The sequence below is a fragment of the Camelus dromedarius genome, chromosome 1 (assembly GCF_036321535.1).
Source record: "Camelus dromedarius isolate mCamDro1 chromosome 1, mCamDro1.pat, whole genome shotgun sequence".
NCBI lineage: Eukaryota > Metazoa > Chordata > Mammalia > Artiodactyla > Camelidae > Camelus > Camelus dromedarius.
The window spans coordinates 10,155,922-10,175,905 of NC_087436.1; the positions used below are offsets into that span (position 1 = coordinate 10,155,922).

General features: G+C 42.7%; 2 protein-coding genes and 1 long non-coding RNA gene across 4 annotated transcripts in view; 2 read left to right on the top strand and 1 right to left on the bottom strand.

The window, feature by feature from the left end:
* Nucleotides 1-2,402, top strand: part of TMA16 (translation machinery associated 16 homolog) — a 30,886-nt gene extending 28,484 nt beyond the window's left edge. The window contains exon 7 of the mRNA XM_031464056.2: nt 983-2,402. Coding sequence (XP_031319916.1) covers nt 983-1,163 — 181 coding nt within the window. The 3' untranslated portion in view covers nt 1,164-2,402. The remainder of the gene's footprint in view (nt 1-982) is intronic.
* Nucleotides 2,403-4,428: 2,026 nt separating this feature from the next.
* LOC135321695 (uncharacterized) lies at nt 4,429-11,273 on the top strand. Its single transcript, XR_010381693.1, has 2 exons — nt 4,429-10,204; nt 10,802-11,273. It is a non-coding gene; the product is annotated as an uncharacterized LOC135321695 (long non-coding RNA).
* MARCHF1 (membrane associated ring-CH-type finger 1) overlaps nt 8,672-19,984 on the bottom strand; it is a 436,459-nt gene continuing 425,146 nt past the window's right edge. For both annotated transcript variants that reach the window (XM_010986366.3, XM_064487462.1), the window contains one exon: nt 8,672-12,915. In XM_010986366.3, the coding sequence (XP_010984668.1) occupies nt 12,620-12,915 (296 nt within the window). In that variant the 3' untranslated portion in view covers nt 8,672-12,619. The remainder of the gene's footprint in view (nt 12,916-19,984) is intronic.

Genomic DNA, 19,984 nt, shown 5'->3' on the forward strand with positions numbered 1-19,984 from the left:
TTTTTATTAATCATTTTGGTCTTAGCTAGACCATGTTGATTGGTCTGCAAATTTAATTGAAATTAGATAAATTTAAGTCCATATTATTTGAAATCCTTAAGCTCAGTGTATTTTTATACTTCTGAATTCATAGAAAATATTTAGGTTTCATAAAATATTAGCTCTAATAGGATTTATTGATCATATTTAAGAAATAGTTCACTTTTTAGCTTAGCTATACATTTACAATGTAAGTGCATGGAGCTTGAGATTCTCTTTATACCTTAATTTTTTTTTTTTTGCCTGCAACGTTAATTAATCAGACGTATAGATGTTCTCTTTGTTCCTAAAACTGTGTGTGTTCTGCCTCCCCCAAAGAAAGCCAGAAAGAAGAAATTAGCATAGACTGTTGGTATCACTGGTTAGAGTTCAGTTCTCAGAACAGTCTTCACATTGCTCCTGAAGTAATTAAACATAGGATTGTCACAGAAACGGTGAAGTTGAAAAATGGAAAGTTTTCTATTAGAACCATAAAAATTGTTTTATTACTGAAACTTGTGACTTACCACTGTGTGTGAGAAGAAAAACCTTTCTGACTATGCATTTTGGAGATTTTCCAGGATGATATAGTTCCTACTTCTGAGATTTCCTGGTACCATGTGTCCTGATGGAGAGAAGTGTTCAGGTTAGGGAGGATAAAAAGCGAAACTTCTGCCTAATGTTTTCCTGTGTTGCTTTGGAAATTTTGAATATGTGGAATTCTCTGTACAGTTAATTGCTATTGTTGGTTAATAAGAATTGCAGTAAGTATGGAAAAAGCAAACCTCAGTTCTTGGGACACTGGTTTTTTTTTTTCCCTAGTGCATTTGTATTGTTTCTTCCTAGGGCATTTGAAACTGCTGTAAATTGTAATCTTTCTGCTACTTTCAGAGTTTTGCATATTGACTTTACTGCTTCTCCAGCTCACCCCACACCAACCGTCTGCATTCTCTCTTCTGTCTAGGGAATGGGATTTGGATCTGAAGAAACTGCCAAACATTAAAATGAGAAAAATTTGTGCTAATGATGCAGTGCCGAAGAAGTGCAAGAAGAAAACCGTCACAGCTGTAGACGGAGATTTAGGGGAATTGGAACTAAAAGATGAATCAAGTGACACGGATGAGGAAATGACTGCAGTGGACTAACTGCCTTTCTTTGCTCAAAATAATTTGAGAGCTTCAAGTTATACTTGATGATGGTAAATAGTCCAGATACAAGAATTTGCTATTTAGCTGATTCTCTTATATAAAGAGAATCCTGTTTTTAGTTTCAAAAACGGTGTTACGATTGTCACTTAAAAGTGAATGTTGGTTTTCATTTACATTAAGTTGTTAGAATAGATAGAAGTGGTCTGCACAGTGCATGTAATCTGAATTTCTGGGGCTGGGAGAGCAATATGAATGAGGGAGAATGTAGTTTTTCCCCTGTGTTTACTTAGAATCATCTAATCTCACATTTTGGAGCATGGACAGCAACTATTTGCTGAAAGGTTACAATGGATACTTCTTGAGCAGTGATGACAGCAAAATTCCTTTTTAGTAATAATGTTTCACTGTTCTTCCTCTTACACATTAAACCTATTTTCTTTCCTTATAGAATAGGGAAAACGTGAAATGGAAATTAGATACACTCATGAATTCTGCATTGCTATTATTTATTATCTTTGAGCCAGAGTTAGTTAAATAGTTTAAAAAAATCACTATTCTTGTTATGTTGCTCTCCTACACTTAATCGTTTATCTTGGTAAAGGGTATAAATGATTTCAGGTTAGCAGTTTGGTTTGTGTATTATTTTTTTTGCTTTCTCAATGTGAAAAGTGATAGATATGTATTTGTGGAAACAGAACTAGAGATGAGAGAACCAGTTGTTGCAGTTGTATTATTTTCCTCTAAGTGATAGGTTAAATGGACATATAAAACAACTCGATGTTTCCAGTAACATGAAAAACATGGAAGTGGTAGAATGTGCTTCACTGAACTTGTTAAACGCAGGCATCTTCTAGTCTGTTTCTAAACAATGGAGTGCAAGCGTGTTTGAGTATTTTCAAGAAACAAAATTCTGTATGAAGTAACTCAATATCAACTAAGTCTTGTTAACAGCTTTTTTACTTCAGAAAATTAAAAAACTTATTTCTATAATTTCACTTCTTAAGGTTCTAATTTAATTTTCAGTGATTTAACTGATGCTGACTTGCTTTGGCTTTACTAATCTGTGCAAAAGTATGGTTTTGTGATTACATCATAAGTTCCTGTCTCTTTAGTCATTGGAAATTTTTCTTGTTGAGGGGAAAGGGGTTCAGTTTTAGTTTCAAAATGGCTATAAACACTGAGTGGTAAGTTACAGTAAAGAATAAAAATGTTTTTATCTGGTCTGATATTTAAAAAGCATTACTGTGAAATGAATGACTTGTGAAAATGGCAAATCATTCTCCCCTTCAAATATTTGTTCCTAGTTTTCCTGTGCTGTCAAAGCAAAAACATAATAAGCTAGACAGCTAGGAACTAGAACAGATACATATATATATATATATATATATATATTTTTTTTTTTTTTAATTGAATTATACTCAGTTTACAATGTTGTATCAGTTTCTGGTTCATAGTCTTTTCCATTATAGGTTACTGCAAGATACTGAATATAGTTCCCTGTGATATACAGAAGAAATTTGGTTTCTTATCTATTTTTATATATAGTAGTTAATATTTGCAAATCTCGAACTCTTGATTTATTCCTTCCCACCCTCCTCCCCTTCGGTAACCATAAGTTTGTTTTCTATGTAAGTGTGTTTCTGTTTTGTAAGTAAGATCATTTGTGTGTGTGTATTTTTTTTTTTAATATTACACATATAAGTGATATCATATGGTATTTTTCTTTCTCTTTCTGGCTTGCTTCACTCTCCAGGTCCATCCATGTTGCTGCAAAAGGCATTATTTTATTCTTTTTTATGACAGAGTAGTATTCCATTGTATAAGTATACCACAACTTCTTTATCCAGTCATGTGTCGATGGACATTTAGGTTGCTTCCACATCTTGGGTATTATGTATTGTGCTGCTATGAACATTGGGGTACATGTATCTTTTCAAATTAGAGTTCCCTCTGGATGTATGCCCAGGAGTGGGATTGCTGGATCATATAGGTAAGTCTATTTTTTTTTTTTTTTTTGAGGAATCTCCATGCTGTTTTCTATAATGGCTGTACCAAACTACATTCCCACCAGTAGTGTAGGAGGGTTCCCTTTTCTCCACACCCTCTCCAACATTTATCCTTCGTGGACTTTTTAATGATGGCCATTCTGACTGGTGTGAGGTGATACCTCATTGTAGTTTTGATTTGCATTTCTCTGATAATGAGTGATATTGAGCATTTTTTCATGTGCCTATTGGCTTTTTATATGTCTTCATTGGAGAATGACTAGTTTAGGTCTTCTGCTCATTTTTGGATTGGGTTGTTTGTTTGTTTGTTTGTTTTTGTTATTAAGTTGTATGAGCTGTTTAAATATTGTGGAAATTAAGCCATTGTCAGTCTCATCATTTGCAAATATTTTCTCCCATTCCATAGGTTGTTGTTTTGTTTTGCTTATGGTTTCCTTTGCTGTGCAAAAGCTTGTAAGTTTAATTAGGTCCCATTTGTTTATTTTTGCTTTTATTTCTATTGCTGGGTAGACTGCCCTAGGGGAACATTGCTAAGATTTATGTCAGAAAATGTTTTCTCTATGTTTTCTTCTAGGAGGTTTATAGTGTTTTGTCTTATATTTAAGTCTTCAAGCCATTTTGAGTTTATTTTTGTGTATGGTGTGAAGGAGTGTGTTAACTTTTAAATTTACATGTTTCTATCCAGTCATCCCAGCACCACTTGCTGAAGAGACTGTCTTTTCCATTGTATGTTCTTGCCTCCTTTGTCGAAGGTTAATTGACTGTACGTCTGTCAGTTTACTTCTGGGCTGTCTATTCTGTTTCATTAATCCATATGTCTGTTTTTATGCCAATACCATGCTGTTTTGATTACTGTAGCTCTGTAGTATTGTCTGAAGCCTGGGAGGGTTATTCCTCCAGCTTTGTTCTTTTTCTTCAGTATTGCTTTGGCAATTCTGGGTCTTTTGTGGTTGCATATAAATTTTAGGGTTATTTTTTCTAGTTCTGTGAAAAATGTCCTGGGTAATTTGATAGGGATTGCCTTAAATCTGTATATTGCTTTTGGTAGTATGACCATAACAATATTAATTCTTCTAATCCAAGAGCATGGGATATCTTTTCATGTCCTCTTTAATTTCCTGAATCAATGTTTTTGTAGTTCTCCACATGTAAGTCTTTTGTCTTCTTGGTCAGATTTATTCCTAAATATTTATTGTTTTGGATGCAGTTTTAAAAAGGATTGTTTCTTTGTTTCATTGTCTGATTTTTTTTTTTTTTTTTTTTTGGTATTTCTGTGGTTGGTTGTAATTTCTACATTTTCCTTTCTTATTGTATTTGTTTCCTCTGTCTTTTCTTCTTGGGGAGCCTGGCCAGAGGTTTGTCAATTTTGTTTAATTTCTATTTTATTTATTTCCTCCCTGATCTTTATTATTTCTTTCCTTCTGCTGACTTTAAGTTTTGTTTGCTCTTCTTTTTCTAATTCTTAGAGGTGGTAAGTCAGGTTGTCTATTTGAGATAGATTGTTCTTGTTTTTTGAGGAGGGCCTAGGAACTTTCCTCTTAGGACTGCTTTCGCTGCATCCCATAGATTTTATGTGGTTGTGTTTTCATGATCATTTGTCTCAAAGTGTTTTTTAATTTCTTCTTTGATTTCATTGTTGACCCATTGGGTTTTTAGTAGCATGTAGTTTAGTCTCTGTGGAGTCATTTTTTTCTCGTTTGTTTTACTGTGGTTGATTTCTGGCTTCATGCTATTGTGGTCAGAAAAGATGCTTGAAATAATTTCTATCCTCTTAAATTTGTTGAGGCTTCTTTTGTTTCTAAGTATGTGGTATATCTTAGAGAATGTTCCATGAGCACTTGAAAAGAATGTATCTTCTGTTTCTTGGGGATTATAATGTCTTAAAAATATCAACCAAGTCCAGCTGTTGTATTGTGTCAGTATCTCCATTTCCTTATTGATTTTCTGTCTGGGAGACCTGTCCAATGCTGTTAGTAGGGTGTTAAAGTCTCCTGTGATTGTGTTCCCATCAGTTTCTCCCTGTATGTCTGTTAGTATTTGCTTTATGTATTTAGGTGCTCCTATATTGGGTGCATATTTGTTAACAAGTATAGTATCTTCACCTTGTATTGTTCCTGTGGTCATTATATAGTGTCCTTTATCCTTCTTTATGGCCTTTGTTTTAAAGTCTTATTTTGTATGAAATCAGTACTGCTACTCCAGCTTTCTTGTCATTTCTGTTTGCAGGAAGCATCTTTTTCCATCCTCTCACTTTCAGTCTGTGTGTGTCCTTCACCCTAATGTGGGTTTCTTATAGGCAGGATATTGTAGGCTTTTGTTTCATTATCCAGTCTGCCAGCCACTGGTCTTCTGTGTAAACTAGTGGCTGGCAAATAGCGAAGTGGCAAATGGTAAACATTTTAGACATTGCAGGCCAAGTGCGGTTTCTGTTGCATGTGTGTGTGTGTGTGTGTGTGTGTGTTACCACCCTTTAACATATAAAACCCTCATGGACAAACCCCAGTGGGCTGCAGGCTGGATTAGGCCTGCGTGCCAGAGTTCGCCAACCCCTGGTCTAAATCAGTGAGCTCAACCCCATGGACACAGACTAATGACACACTTCTAAGCTGAGAGCTGCTAGCTCTGACATCTGTCGCTACTGTTCCTAATACCTGATAATTTTGTGCCTTGCTGACATAGATCTCTCTTTAGGACTCTGTTCACCTCAGATAGAAGCTTTTTCTCCTTTTATGTCCCTTGTGCCTCAGGGGCAGGAGATTGGATAGGGGTCCCCACTTCCAGACAACTTCTCCCTTAGTTTTTTGAAGTTACATCATTATCCCCATTTCCTTATTATCTTACTTCCCAGAAGCTGCCTCTGTCCTTTCATTAAAGACTAGCTCTTGGCTCAGTTTTATCCTTTATTTCCGTTGTCTTAATGATCCCGGTAGTCTTGTGGATGATAGATCTGACCCTGTGATCTTGAAGTTCACAGTCTGTCCATCCCATCGGGCCTCTCAGTGATCACACCAGGACCTCCTGTGAACTGGGCGTGGAGCATTCCCGTCTCCTGTCCCTCCCACTGCTGACCTTCCACACTCCGACCTCTTTTCTCTCTTTAGGCATCACCTGTCCCGTCTTCCAGTGGTTCTTGTTCAGCTTGGATTCTGAGTTCATGGTTGCTTCCTTGCACATGCTCTCCATCCCTCTGGCCTCTTGCGCATCTAAACCAGGCGATGCTCAGTTATCCGTCTCCTTCATACCTGCTGTCTGTAAGGAGCTCAACATTCCTGGAGGGTAGCAACAGTCTGGTTTTCTCATTTGTGTTTGCAAGGCTCAGGTGGATTCTCAGCGCTGCTTAGCAGGTTCACCATTTCCCTAAAAAAATTGTTTTCCTACTTTGAGACAGTTATTTTACAACTGTCTCATACTCTGTACTTGCCTCCTCGGCGTTCAGCTGGTGACCTCTTACACATCTTTGAGAAAACAGGAACCACCATTTTTCTTCCTTCCACTTCAGTGCATGCAGTGCCGTTTCTCCTTTCAGAGGCAGAGACTTGTGTTCCAGGTCCCGTTCCCCGTGACCTTCTCGGGAACCTTGATTCTTCCGGGTTCTTCATGTAATTTCTCAGGCTAGAACACTGGCTGTGTGTCGTCCTAGACTTCCCGTGCTCCTGCCCCTGCCCTCCCCCTGTCTCATTCAGGTAGGATTTCTGGTTCAGTTCCCAAAAAGAAAGTGGGGTCAGCTCGTGCCGCGCCATCTGCACTGCTCACTCTCCCCTGAGCCACCGCGTCCTGCTTGTACTGCACGTAGTAGCTCCTTCACCGACCTCATGCCACCATTCTTGGTCCTTTCAATCCATCCTTCAGAGTTGCTCATGAATTTTTGAAAACATACAGTAAAATAAGCTGCTTCTGTGTTGAGTAATGTTGCAATATTCCATTCCATTTTTTTTTTTTATGGAATGTTTGTTTGTTGGGGTATAATTTAGTTTCTGATCACTTTTTTTTTAAGACTTTTTTTTTCCTAAGAAGTTTTTATGTTCACATCAATATTGAGAGGAAGGCAGAGAGATCTCTTGTATGCCCCTCAACCCCACTCACGCGTGGCCTTCCCTCCTACCGACATCCCCCATCAGAATGGGGCATTTATTCCAGTCGATGAACCTTCATTCACAACCACTGCATTCTGAGTGAAATGTGTTTTCTGTCCCAGGGCCGCAGAGGCCTGGAGTGAATGGACTCCTGACTGCCCCTCCAGCCTCAGCTGGTTTCCTCTGGCTCTGTTTCACACGTGCTGGCCTGTCCATTCCTGGAGTGGCCAGGCTGTGTCCGACGGTGGACCTTGTGTGTATCCAGTGAGGCCAGGCTTGGTCGCAGCTGACCTGAACCTTAGAATACGTCTGATTGTCCTAGAACAGGAGGATATAGGACGCTGATGAGGAACTGCCACAGGGCCTTCGCATTTACCTCCCTATCATGGGAGGACAAGGGAGGCAGTTTGGCGTTGCCTCCCGGGTTCTGATGGAATAGGAGACTTCCCCCCCCTCCCCGGAGCCACCGGAGCGCACCTACAGGCTGTGACTTGCTTAGCTGTGTCGTGGGACTGGCCCTGCTCCTTATGCTGTGTTGTCGTGTCATCTGGCCCCTTTTCTTTTTGCCTGTTTCCTTGGGACAAGATTCAAGGGGAGTGGGCACCTGTGTTCGTCTTTCTTTTGCTGTCTCTGTAAGTAATGAATGGCCTTACTCTAACAAGGGCTTGTTTCCTCACTGGCTGAAGCGTCCTGGACATTCCTGGTCCAGGACTTTGCAGCCTGCATCGCCTTCTCCCTGAGGTAGAGTCTCTCCCCCGACTTGCTGTCCTGGTAGCCCTGTCACAGCTCCCAGTCTCAGATGGTTAGCTGGACTCACAATGAGTGATCTGTGATCTGAGTGTTTGTTGTCACCTGGGAGGTGCGAGAAGCCTGCAGAGTCGCGTATTCAGTTTGGGCACAGTTAGCAGTTGATAGAAAGGCCTGCAGGCGTCTGGGCTGGGCCGCCTGCTGACCCTGAATCCAGGCTTGGAAGCTGGGGCTTTGAGCAGGATGTTTTCCCCACTAAGCACTGAAGTTTTTATATTAGAAATAGATTCCGAAGGCTTTTTCTTAGTAGTTATTATCTGTGGGTAGAAAAATGCTGCTATGTTTTTTTGTATATCCAAGCCTTATTCATAAGAAATTTTCTTCTCTAGATTACATTGATTTTTCTTAAAGTTTTTTTTTTTTTAAACAGGGTTTGAAAGTCTGTATAGATTCTTTGCATTGGTTTTCCCTTGTTAATACACCTATTTATTCCTTTCTAAAATGTCGTGGGTTAATTTATTCCTTTCTAAAATGTTGGCCTTAAAAGAATTATAAATATGTTCAGACCCTGTTTAAAAACTCCGATCATTGTAAAACCTTAAGAACTCAAGGCTGTTACAGATAACAAATGCAGAAATCCAGGTAAGTTAGGCAGAAAGCATAGAAACCACAACAAAGCTTTGGGTCACTTGTTTAATGTACAGAGTCGTTCACAGGTAATTCTTTTCCTTAATTTTTCTTAGTACACATTATGCACAAAAACAGTAAACTGTTAATGCAAGAGACTTAGGTAAGACCAAAAGGAGTACAAATGCTCAGTCCCCGAAATTGCACACAGGTAGAATCGTCTTTCCTTGTTTGTTTTAATGCAGTTTCAAATGGGCTTTCTTCAGATGTGGAGGAAACACTGCAGCCCAAGATAACAGTGCTCCCTGTCAGCTGTCGATATGTAAAATAGCACCTTTGGGCTGACGTCGGGAAAGAAAAAAGTTTCTCATCTTTCTTAATTAAAGTGTAAGTCGTAAGCAATCACCAGGTAACAACTACAATAATGGTAATTAGAAGTTTTAAGAGCTCTGCTTTGTTCCAAAATATTCATTGGCTCGGCCGGGAGAGCTGAGCTGTCCAGCAGAGGGACCAGTCTTCCCCCCTCCCCTCCATGACAATCATAATATCTTAGTGATGTCATTGCTCTAATGAGCTAATTTTCCAGCCCAAAAATAAATATTTTAGGACCTTCTGCAAAACAAGATAAATGTAACTATGAGGCCATCTCTGTAATCACATCTAACAGCAGCTCAGAGGGAGACTGAATCCCGGGGCACTTGGGAAGACTCCTTCATACATAGATACAGAGAGAGAGAAGGAAGACGGGTATGTACATCCTATCTTCCTTCAGTTTCTCCACCGCTATATATCCCAGGGCTGGGAATCATTTTTGTCTTGTTTGTGTTTATATTTGAACTTATTTGCCTTTTTGGCTTCACTTAAAAAAAAAAAACAGTAACTGGATTTCATTTTCTTTACAATTTCAATTTAATCTTTGATTTTATACAATAAAAATGACAGTTCTTTAAAAAAAATTTAACAGCATAATTGTCTGTTTTGTGGTATTGATAATACCACAGATTCATGATTATAAAAAGCCAAGGTTTTAGCAGAGCTGTACGTTTATTCTTCAATTTCATTCCTTTGTTTCAATTCCAGTTTATTTCTTAGATGAGCAAGAAAATGTGCTTCAAAATACTGTCATTCTGGAGAGAAGTTTTTTTCGAAAGGCATATCCAGTCCACAAAAGCTCTTTCAGAGCCAAGCCCGTTCACTGTACTGTTGCCACACAGAATATAAAAGAAAATGATCAACATCAAGTTTTAAACATACATAGTTATTTCATATTGTTTGAACCATGAGCAGCCATTGCAGGAAAACCTTTTACAGATTTAAATTCAGGAGTTTAGGATTTAAAAAAGTGAGAGGAAGGGCAGAATAATGCTGAGTTTTTAATCTCTTAGGGAGCTGTATTATTTCCTCATTTCCAGAAAGTCAAAGCCCATTCAAGTTAATTTTGAGAATTTAGGTATCATCTTTTATTAAGACAGTAATGCGTGTTTTTATTTTTCATCCTAGAACTTCTTAGTGTTCAGTGTATCCCTTAATAAATGAGGCCTGATTTTAGCTGGTCATCTCCTGCTGTGAAATGAGCTATGCTAAGGTTTGTACAGAATTTAAATTGTATTTTTGGTGTAATTCAGATAAATAATCCTTTTCCTTACAGAGCAAACAAAATGGAAGTCAATGTTTTTTTGCTGGTGACTAGACTTTGTTCCCTGGGGAATGTTTGTAAACACATGTTGCCATTGCTGAACCTCAAGAAAAATGGGTTAGGAAAATGCTTGGGAAAATTGTCAGAAAAAAATGAGTCATGGTCAGTCCCTTGGGTGAGGTTCCAAGGTTCCATCACCCAAAGCTTCGTGATCCATCAGTGTATTTATCTTTAAACCTTGAGAATGGAAATGAAAGAAGTTCATACAAAGTGTAGTTTGTTTAAGGTTCGTAATACTTTTTATTACACCATTATGTGCAGAAATTTTGGTCCAGTTTAGTTACCTCAACCTAGTTTTTCCTGTGCCTTCAGTCCGTGTTTCTACAACAAGTTTTAAGGAAGATGGGTTTTAAACTTTTGTTTCCTGCCTGACTGAACACCTTGACGTCTTTCTCGTGTATATACAGGAACACACACACACACATGCTCCCCCCACCCCCCCAACACACACACAGTTCACGCTGTTGACCTTTGCTTTATTTCTAGGAACTGGGACTACTGGGATTCAGTGTCAGCCACTACTAATGCTGTAGCCTCTTTCTCCTCAGTGGAAGGTAATTTCTTTTTCCTTTTTCCTATGATACCTGTGAAGAACAAGCACCCTCAGTTACAAAGTGCATCAGTGTGATCCCCAGATTTGTGCAGTGCGATACCCAGGCTTTGGTTCTGTGTCCATCGTGGTCGCCTTTTCACAATAATAAATAGGACAGCTAACAAAAGTAAATCACCTTGTTATACGTAAGACATCTTTCTTTGACAGGTCACTGTATTTATAATCATTAATCCAGCTCACTGCAATATTACTCACACTTCAGTTTTACATGGATATGCAAAGAATACAATAATCGACTGAACTGTCAAACCTAAACAACTCAATTTATTATCACAGAGTCTGTTGAATGTTTTTGTTTCCCAGATGAGCAAAAGGAAATAAATACTGTCGGATTTTTAAAGTGAAGTCTGAATGCTTGGTCATGACTACTCATCCATCAATTTCATGCCTTATGTGGATTAAAAAACAGTACGTTTGACTTAAAAATATTTAATTTTTATTCTCCCTATCATAAGTGCCTCATAGTAGCAAATAAGTTAATTTCAGAACTTTGCCACAGGCCGATTGCTTTGTACCTTTTGTTTTTTCGCTCTTCAGAGAAACAGTAACTTCATCTAACTCGTCAACCAGGATATTTGATTTGATTAATTTAATGCTCTGTAAAATCATAACATTTGTGATATTTTGAATATAAGATGAATTAAGCTGCCGTTTTGAAGTAGTCAACCATTAGACGAAGCAGAGGCTCTATCTCTGATTTTTGGGCTGCACCATCCAGTGTGGTTAATTTGAATTGAGATACGCTGTAAGGACAAAATACATACTAGATTTTGAAGACTTGGTTCATAAAATAAGACGTAAAATATCTCAATAATTTTTACGTTGATAATTAAAGGATAACTTGGGTATATAGTGTTAAATAAAATATAGTATCAAAATTAATTTCACCTATTTTTACTTTTTCTAGTGGGGCTACTAGAAAATATTTAATTTGCACATGTGGCCCTGCATTTGTGGGTCACATAATATTTCTGTCTGATAGCACTGGTTTAGAGAGACTAGGTGAAGTGCAGGACTTCCGTGGGTATTTAACAGAGCTAACTGAACCCAAAAATCTCTGAAAAATCTACTGTTGCTGATTTAAACATAATTCCAAGTACTGACATCTTCCAAGTGTGTATTGCATCTATTTTAAAAACATGCGTCTGTCACAACAACTGGACTCCACTATAGCCGTAAAACCTGTTAGCTGTCAAAAGTGTGAGTATCAAAATGCACGTCTTCCAAGTTTGCTTCTGATGTGCCTCAGGGATAGTGCAGACAGTTTCAAGCTGAAAACCAAATGTGTTTGTTATTCCCAGATGAGATAGTTAACAGTACGGGGCCCTAGAAGAAACCGACGTTGCGGTTCTAGTCTGTCCTCGTGAACTCTCCCTGCGCTGTGAAGACTCGGGTCTGTTCACTTAGTCTCCTCCTTTCCTAAAAGCGTCCCTTGTGCTAGTGGTTCTTGATTAATTGTCTCAGAAGTCATTTGCCAGCAGACCTGCCAAGTTTCCTGTTCACACTTGGTAACTGCTTCGTGGGATCCTGGTCACTTGGTTCCTCTCCTTTCCTTTTTGAGCAAAGTAAGGACAAATGAGTCAGAGAGAGGAGAGGAGAGAGAGAGGGTGACGAGCTCAGGATCACGGCTGTCAACTGTGGTAGCCGAGGGCCAGACCGTGCTCTCAGGGACGCAGTCCCGGCCGGCCCCGTCACACCGGTATGACTTCCGGGGGGCTGCCCTCCGCAGACGGCAGTGAGTTGGTTCCCGTTTGTGACACAGGCACGACCCCGGCCTCCTTGGCGTCCGTGTTCACGGTGCACGAGTTCTTGTCCAGTCTCTTGGCCGTGTCTGGGCAGTTCTGCACAAAGATGACGCGGTTGTAGGCCTTCAGCCTGCGCCACAGCTGGACGTAGACTTTGCACTGTACGTACATGAAGACCAGCCCTCCTGTGAAGCCAATGGCCACCACAACCAGTTTTGTCCAAAATGGCCATTCAAGGACACCTTTGAAAGACAAGGGAGAACGTTATCACCAAGTTGTCATCAATGGTTTGGTGGTTTTTTTCCCCCTATATTTCCATCAAAGTACCACACCTGCCTGCTGAATTTCACAGATAAGGAATAAATAATTCTTAACTAGTAAAAATTAGAACCTGAACTGCTGAATTGCTTGCAGATATTCTAGAGGTATTGTCAACACTGTACAGGAAGAAGTTCTCTCGCCTGCTGCTCCAGCCACATCTCTCATGCCTCTTAGCACCGAGGACCTACTGTGCTCATCAGATACCACGTGAGACTGACCGGCTTCGACATTGATTCCTGACAGCTAAATCTCTTAAGGAAGAATAGTGAACATACCGAGTGAAAGAATCAGATGTTAAGATCCTTTTAAGAAGGTAAAGTGAATAGGTGCATGTGTGGGACCCACAGGCCCCCCACCACGCCGTCATTACCTTTAAAATTAAAAGAAGAAAAAAAGCTGCCACATCTCACCAGAGAGAAAGAATTCCTGAGTTCAGACGAGCACGCGATTTAGGATGCCATCTGTTTTATAAATCTATTTTGTTACTGAGAACCATCTCTTAGACATTCTCCATCTTAATTTCCATCACCATGACTAGAAATGGACTTTCTTTTACAAACAGTTTTTAAAACTATTTATTTCACGAGAGATTATGTAAGTACAACAGTAGTGAGGCCGCGCGTAATCACACAGTTAAGTACGTGACGCTGACGAGTCCACCTCCTGCCAGCGTCGGGGTGGCGTGGAGGACATGGCTGCCTTTGTTCACGTGACAGGCCGTCACGTAAAAGAGGAGGGTGGGTTGGAGTTTAGGGGAATCAGTGATTCTACTGTGGGTTTTATTTACTTTTTCTTAAAATAGTGAATAGAGTAGAAAGAAAGAAAAACATCCTACCCACATTTTGTAATAGTGACATTTACTTTATGCTCCTGGAAGCAAAACACTCCGCCCTGTTTGCCTTGTGTTAGAGGGCTTCCCTGGCTCCCTCGTCCTGTCTTGCAAGAACAGGCCTGACCCACTGAGGACCAGCGGTTCTCAGCTGGGGGCGGCTGTGTTCCTGGGGCCACATTGGGCAGTTCCTGACTGGGTGGGGTGCTGCTGACTCAGGAGATCGAGGCCTGTGATGCGGCTTGCGGACACCCTTCCGGGTGTAGGACAGCACCCCCGACCAGGAGCTACCGGTCCGCGGTGTCAGTGATGCTGAGGCCGACAAGCCCTGTCACAGAAGGCCACCACGTGAGCTTTACTGGGGACTCTGCAGGGAGGACTCAAATTAGACATCTTGGAGTTCTCCAAATTCAGAAGGCTTTTTGCTCTTGGCTGTTCAGTTGAGCAGTAATTTCTCCTTGTTTAGGAGGATTTTAACCACAGACAAGCTGGAGATGAAGTGTGGTTAGCATCCATTTTTAGGTTGATCCCCACGGATTATGGCTCCCGTTCCCCTCGGGCTGCCGATTGTTCTGTAAGTGCCTGGAGATCTCTTCCTGAGCCTTTGCCCACGATACTTGCCTGGGATTTTGCTTCTCTGTTTCTGCGTGTCTGCCTGTCCCATAAAACCTGACTCAGAAGTACTTTCCTGCTGGAAATAAGCTTTTCCACTCGCCCCAGTTTCACGTGACTTCTTACACTTGTGGCGCGAGTTCGCTGTACCATCAGTGATTTCTGCTCTGCTCTGCCGTGATCCTGACAAGCGCAGTCTGCGTCTGCTTGGTCTTTGTTTCCCACAGTGCCTGGCTCAGTACGTATTTCAAAGATGAGTAAAAGCTTTTTAAAAGTCTGACTTGGATTGTGCTGCCTCAGTCTTTTCAGCATAACCAGACAGGACAGCCTTCGTTGACTTGTCAGTGGAACTGCACTTCCCTGGGACAGCCTGAAGAAGACCCCACCCTTGCCCCACCCCTCCTTCGAGACAGTGACCAGAAACCACGAAAATACCGAAGAATCCGGGCCGGGAGTCGCCAGCTGCCTTTTTCTCCTCCAGTTCCAGGAGACTGCTCCCCTGCCTCCTTTCACAGGGTGTCTGAGTCCGTCTTCTCTGCTCAAGTCAGTCCTCCTTGCTGCGTTCTTGGGGAGTCCAAGCGCCTGCTGTTTCCCTAGACTAAGTTTAGACTGGAGGGTACCCCCCACCCCACAGCCGAAGGCCACTCGGGTACAAACCCACTGTCCAGAGGACCGTCTTCCAAAGACAGCCTGGTCTTTCTCTTTGCCTTTTTCCTAGTGGACAGGATGTTTGTTTTCTTTATAGAAATTATCATTGAGCAGTTAAAGATTTTACCTCGGGAAGCTCACCATCAGGACATCTTGAGAGGAGGTGCCAAAATGAGGCTAAGTGGGCTCTGCAAGGTCGCTTTCCTTGGTGAGATGCGTTTGCTTCCTTTCATTAGACTGAGCGCGTGGTCTTCATGCTCCGTTGTGCAGGGCTAGTCAGTTCTGTGATGGAGCGAGAATGAGCCCCGGGAGGCAGTGAAGACGGCACGGGGCCGGCTCCCCGCGGGCCCCTTGCATGAGCCAAGGAGTTCTCTGTTCTCACTCGTGTATACTTGAAGCTGGAGCCTGACCTTGGAAACGCCAAGAGCACAAAGTTGTCTCTGCTTGCCAGTTCGAAAGGGGAGTTTGGAAAATCCAACTTCAGGCAGTGCAACCATCTCTTCTCTTCTCTATAGACTTCTCTTCTCTACCTCTGCCTTTGTGCCGGGGGTCTTCCTTCAGGAGTTTCTGCAGGTTTAGGAAGAAACTCTGCCCACACCTACCTCCTAACCGTGGGCAGGAAACAGACGATGCTTGGAAATTGCTGGACAGGAACTGGAGGAGCAGATACTCTGGTCAGCCGTCATTTTCTAAGGAAATGGGGATCTTCTCTTGTCCCTCATAATAGATGAATATAATTGATTCATTCACTTTCCATATCGTCATGCCAGCCTCACAAGAATGGGCAGTAAATTCTCAAGCAGCCTCAGCAGACAGTTAAAATAACATCTTCCAGACCCCCTTCGTCTGATCGCCTCTGTGTGACGTGGTACTTGAGGGCTGCAGCAGCTTCCAGGCCATCCCAAGACAGTCGGCACACGAAGAGGTTTTCCAGGAAAGGCTTCCGATGGTCTGTAGGCTGGTCTAGTGATGTGCTATGGAAGACTTCACGATTTAGCGCTAGGTGAATCTTAAGTGCTATGTTCTATCTGCCCGAAAGTGCAGTCCTTCCAAAACCACAGAAAGCAGGACACGGTTTGTAAAGAGATGTCTGTTTAGACAGCGAGTGAAAGCCCTTTAGACAAAGCAGGCAGGCGGGCCATTCAGTTCATCGTAGGCTTTGGGGAGTCTGCATCTAGGCAGGATTTTTCTAAGGAGCCAGAGGGAAAAGAGGAAGTTCTGGTAAAAGTAGCTTTGTAGAGCTTGAACGAAAAGGTAAACATGAACGAAAGTAAAGTTTGCAATTTTTTTTTTCAAATAACCTCCCCGCCCATCTTCCTCAAGGCCCCGTCCATTGAGTCTGAGTCAGGAGACACGGGCTGGGGAAAAGGGCCTTCCCCTCAGGAACCCGAGGCTCGAGTCCACCAACAGGACCACGTCCACCAGCTCTGTCATCTCCTTTATGGTCACTATTTCCTCATTTTCACCCAGAAACCCCCCTTTCCCTGGCTAAGAAATACCCAAATCCTAAAGGATTCAGACTTGCCTACAATTTCGTTGCAGATCAGACCTTACTTGGATCTCCCTTATTGTTGTCAGTGGCTTCTCAAGGGCTGTTTCCTTCAAAAATAGAGATTTTGCGCAGTGAGATAGCCCCATATAACATATTAACAACCTCTTTCTTAACTAGTTCTAAGAGTAACAGTCACTGCGTGAACACGGACGATACACGCGCAGCATCTGTATAACCCAGCGCTTCAGTTTCTCTGATGTGAGGTCATGTTCATGGTGTATTTGAAAAATGAATCATAGAAAGAAACCTTGAAGGATGTTCAGTCCAACTTAGAGAAAATGAGAAAAGCGAGCTGCAGGGTGATTAGTTATCTACTCAAGGTATCTGGCCCACGACCAAGGCAGAAGCAGACCCCCAACCCCTGACCTCTAGCGGGGTCGGTGCTTACCACGTTTGGATTGTGAACAATAACAGCGCATGCAGTTACGTTAAAAAAAGGAATGCTTATCCAACAGTGCTGAAAAGGAAAGTATTCTGTGGATCGCAGGGAAGTGATTTTTAACACACTCCCTAGGCCCACTTCAACGTCCAGCAGGGCTGCCCAGCCCTGGACGTGCTCTGAGGCCCTCGAGGGAGTCAGACGGGAACAGAATCAACTTGCTGTGCTGGTCCTCGTGGTGAATTCATTTAAATGGCCCTGGGGCAGCCTTAACATCTGCGCCTACAGCCTCTTTAATAGACAGGAGGAATTGTTCCATTTTCTTGGTCTGTATTTTTATGATTTGATTTCAACCCGCAGGGTGTCCCGGAGCATTCTGCCAGAATATGTAAAGATAAGGCAGGAGGAGTGATTACCCCCCTTGCCCCCTTGCCCCCTCTGCCCCTAGTTAGAGTTGGCAACATGGGTAATTTAGGGTGTTAAAGTTTTAAGAGCCACGCATTTGTCTTTTGTTTTGTCATCACAGGTAACAGAACGAGAGGGATGTGGGGCATGACGCATATTTAATCTGAAAGGACAGCCGGTGAAAAACATACCAAGGACTTTTTCCTACAGTTATTACAGCTCAGAAGATGTGGCTGTTTTATATTCAACCTCCACTCTGGTTAAAGAATGGCAATTTCCTTCTCAAATGTTTCTGAAGGTTTTCAAGATGCATTTAAAATATTTTGACTTTTAAATTATGCAGTTTTTTTCCCAAAAACTTTAAAAGCAAGTTCAGGGTCTGCTCTCGCAGTTCCAATGCCAAAGGAGGGTGACAATGACAACTCAGACAGATGCCCCCGCTTCCCAGAGATGTGCGCTGTGGGCAGTCAGGTGTTAAAGACAATCCGAACATAAGCACAGGGAGACTTTTACCGAAAAAACTTCCACGAAAGTCACCACGGTCCCATTTGACGTTACCCAAGTCTGGATTTGTCCCACCTGCAAGGGGCTGTAGGAACAGCCCCGGGACCACTTCTTGATAGAGATCGTGCTTCCTAACTCAGGGGCTCTGAACACCAAAGATGAAAGTTACCTCACCTTCACTTGCTTTCAAGAAACTGAAAATAATTTGTAAAAATATATGGTAGAAAGTTGACCCTATATACTGTGTGTCTAGACACATGGAAAGATAAGAGAGAGAGAGGGAGGGAGATGTAGACAGAGACGTCAGAAAGCTCGCCTTTGTCATTCAGGCTTCTGTTGGGAACTGTGACTAGGAACCTGAGCGACAGTACATTGGGGACTGTGGTCTGAAATCCTGTATCCACCCAAAACTGAGAAAGGAAAAAATACTCTGAAGAACAAGTCTAGAAGAACAGTAAAGGTGGAAAAGATCGTGCCACTCCTTCCACACTGACTGAGCCCCTTGCTGGGTCCCGGACACTTGGCTCGGCGCCAGGGATGTGCTGCTGAACCCGACAGGCACGGCCGGCCCTGCTCTGAGCCCCGTCTGCTCGTGAGGGAGATGGACAATTAAATGAGCAATTACAGTAACGCCTGATACTATTCCTGGTAGGGCAGAGCTGCTCAGCATGACTGCACAACAACTGAGTAAGGGCTAATTAACCCTAAACCTCGGGATGGGGCTGGGCAGGGGTGGTGGTGTACAGCTCAGGGGTAGAGCGCATGCTTAGCATGCGTGAGGCCCTGGGTTCAATCCCCAGGACCTCCACTGAAAAATAAATCAAAGTATTAATATCTCTAAAAGAATAAATAAAAACCCAGGCTTTGTAGTGGTGTCGAAACTGCACAGGTGATTCTCTGGGTGATCAAAGGTGGGGAGAGTGCAGGATGAGCATGTGCTCTCTGAGAGGGCGTGGGGGTCGCCTGCTGGCTGCTTCCACTCCCAGTGCTGGGCCCCACCCCAGGGCCTCTGATTCACAGGTCTGAGCTGGGGAGAGGCCAAGGGTCTGCATTTCCGACAAGTGCCCAGGTGATGCAGATGCTGCTGGTTTGGGAGCCACTGAGGTGGCAAGTCCTTCTGGCTCAGGGAGCTGAGCTAGGTTTCCTGGAGGGAGTGATGTTCAAGGTCAAGTGTGAAGGCTGAGTGGGGTCGGGGAGGCGTGTGATGTAACATGTTTGTGTGAGGAGTGTGCAGAGGTGCACACGAGCAGCTGGGAGGAAATGTTCACGTACAGAAAAGCCGAGCAGGGTCTAGAAGCAAATTTGGGAGCTGAAGGGATGCTCAGCAGAGCCAGCCGCAGGTGATGGGGTCAGCAGGGCCCCCATACAGAGTCATTTCAAGAATGATGAGTACATAGGGACAGAATGCGGTCAGATGTGTGTCTGTAAATTTGCTGCGACAGCGTTATTGGTTGTGGGTCGAAGGTGGGCGAAACTGGAGGAAGCCTAAAATTAAGAAGCAGTTGCCGTTTTTGAGTAGAAGTTGTGACAGTGTGCACACGGCAGGTGGCAGTGGGGAGGGGTTCCAGACGTGTGTGCGGCAGACCGAATACCATGTGATTGACGTAGGTGGACGTGGGTGGGCTGGGTATGCGGGATGGAAGCTGGGTTGGATTGGGTCACGGGGGTTAGCAGTGCCTTTCCTGCAGGTGTTGGAGTGGGAGGTGATGGTAGGTTATGGACTGGACACTGAGTTTGAGTGCCTGACAGACCTCTACGTGGGAAGGTTCCGGAGGTAGGTGGAGGTGCGACTGGGGTGCAGGAGGAGCCAGAGGTGAATGTGGGGGGCAGCTTGCCATCACAGAAATGACATCTGAAGACATACGTTTGCCCTGGTAGAACCAGGGTCGGGGGGAGGGTGTGGAAGGAGGTTGGGTCTGTGGGTTTCTCGGGTTCTGGAGAGACTTGGCTGCAGCTGAGACAGTCACGTCCACTGTAGGATAAATGAGTGTTGTTCACGCACATGTCAGAAGTGGGATTGGCTAAATAAGAGAGAGGTTCTGCACCGCCTGCCCATGGACC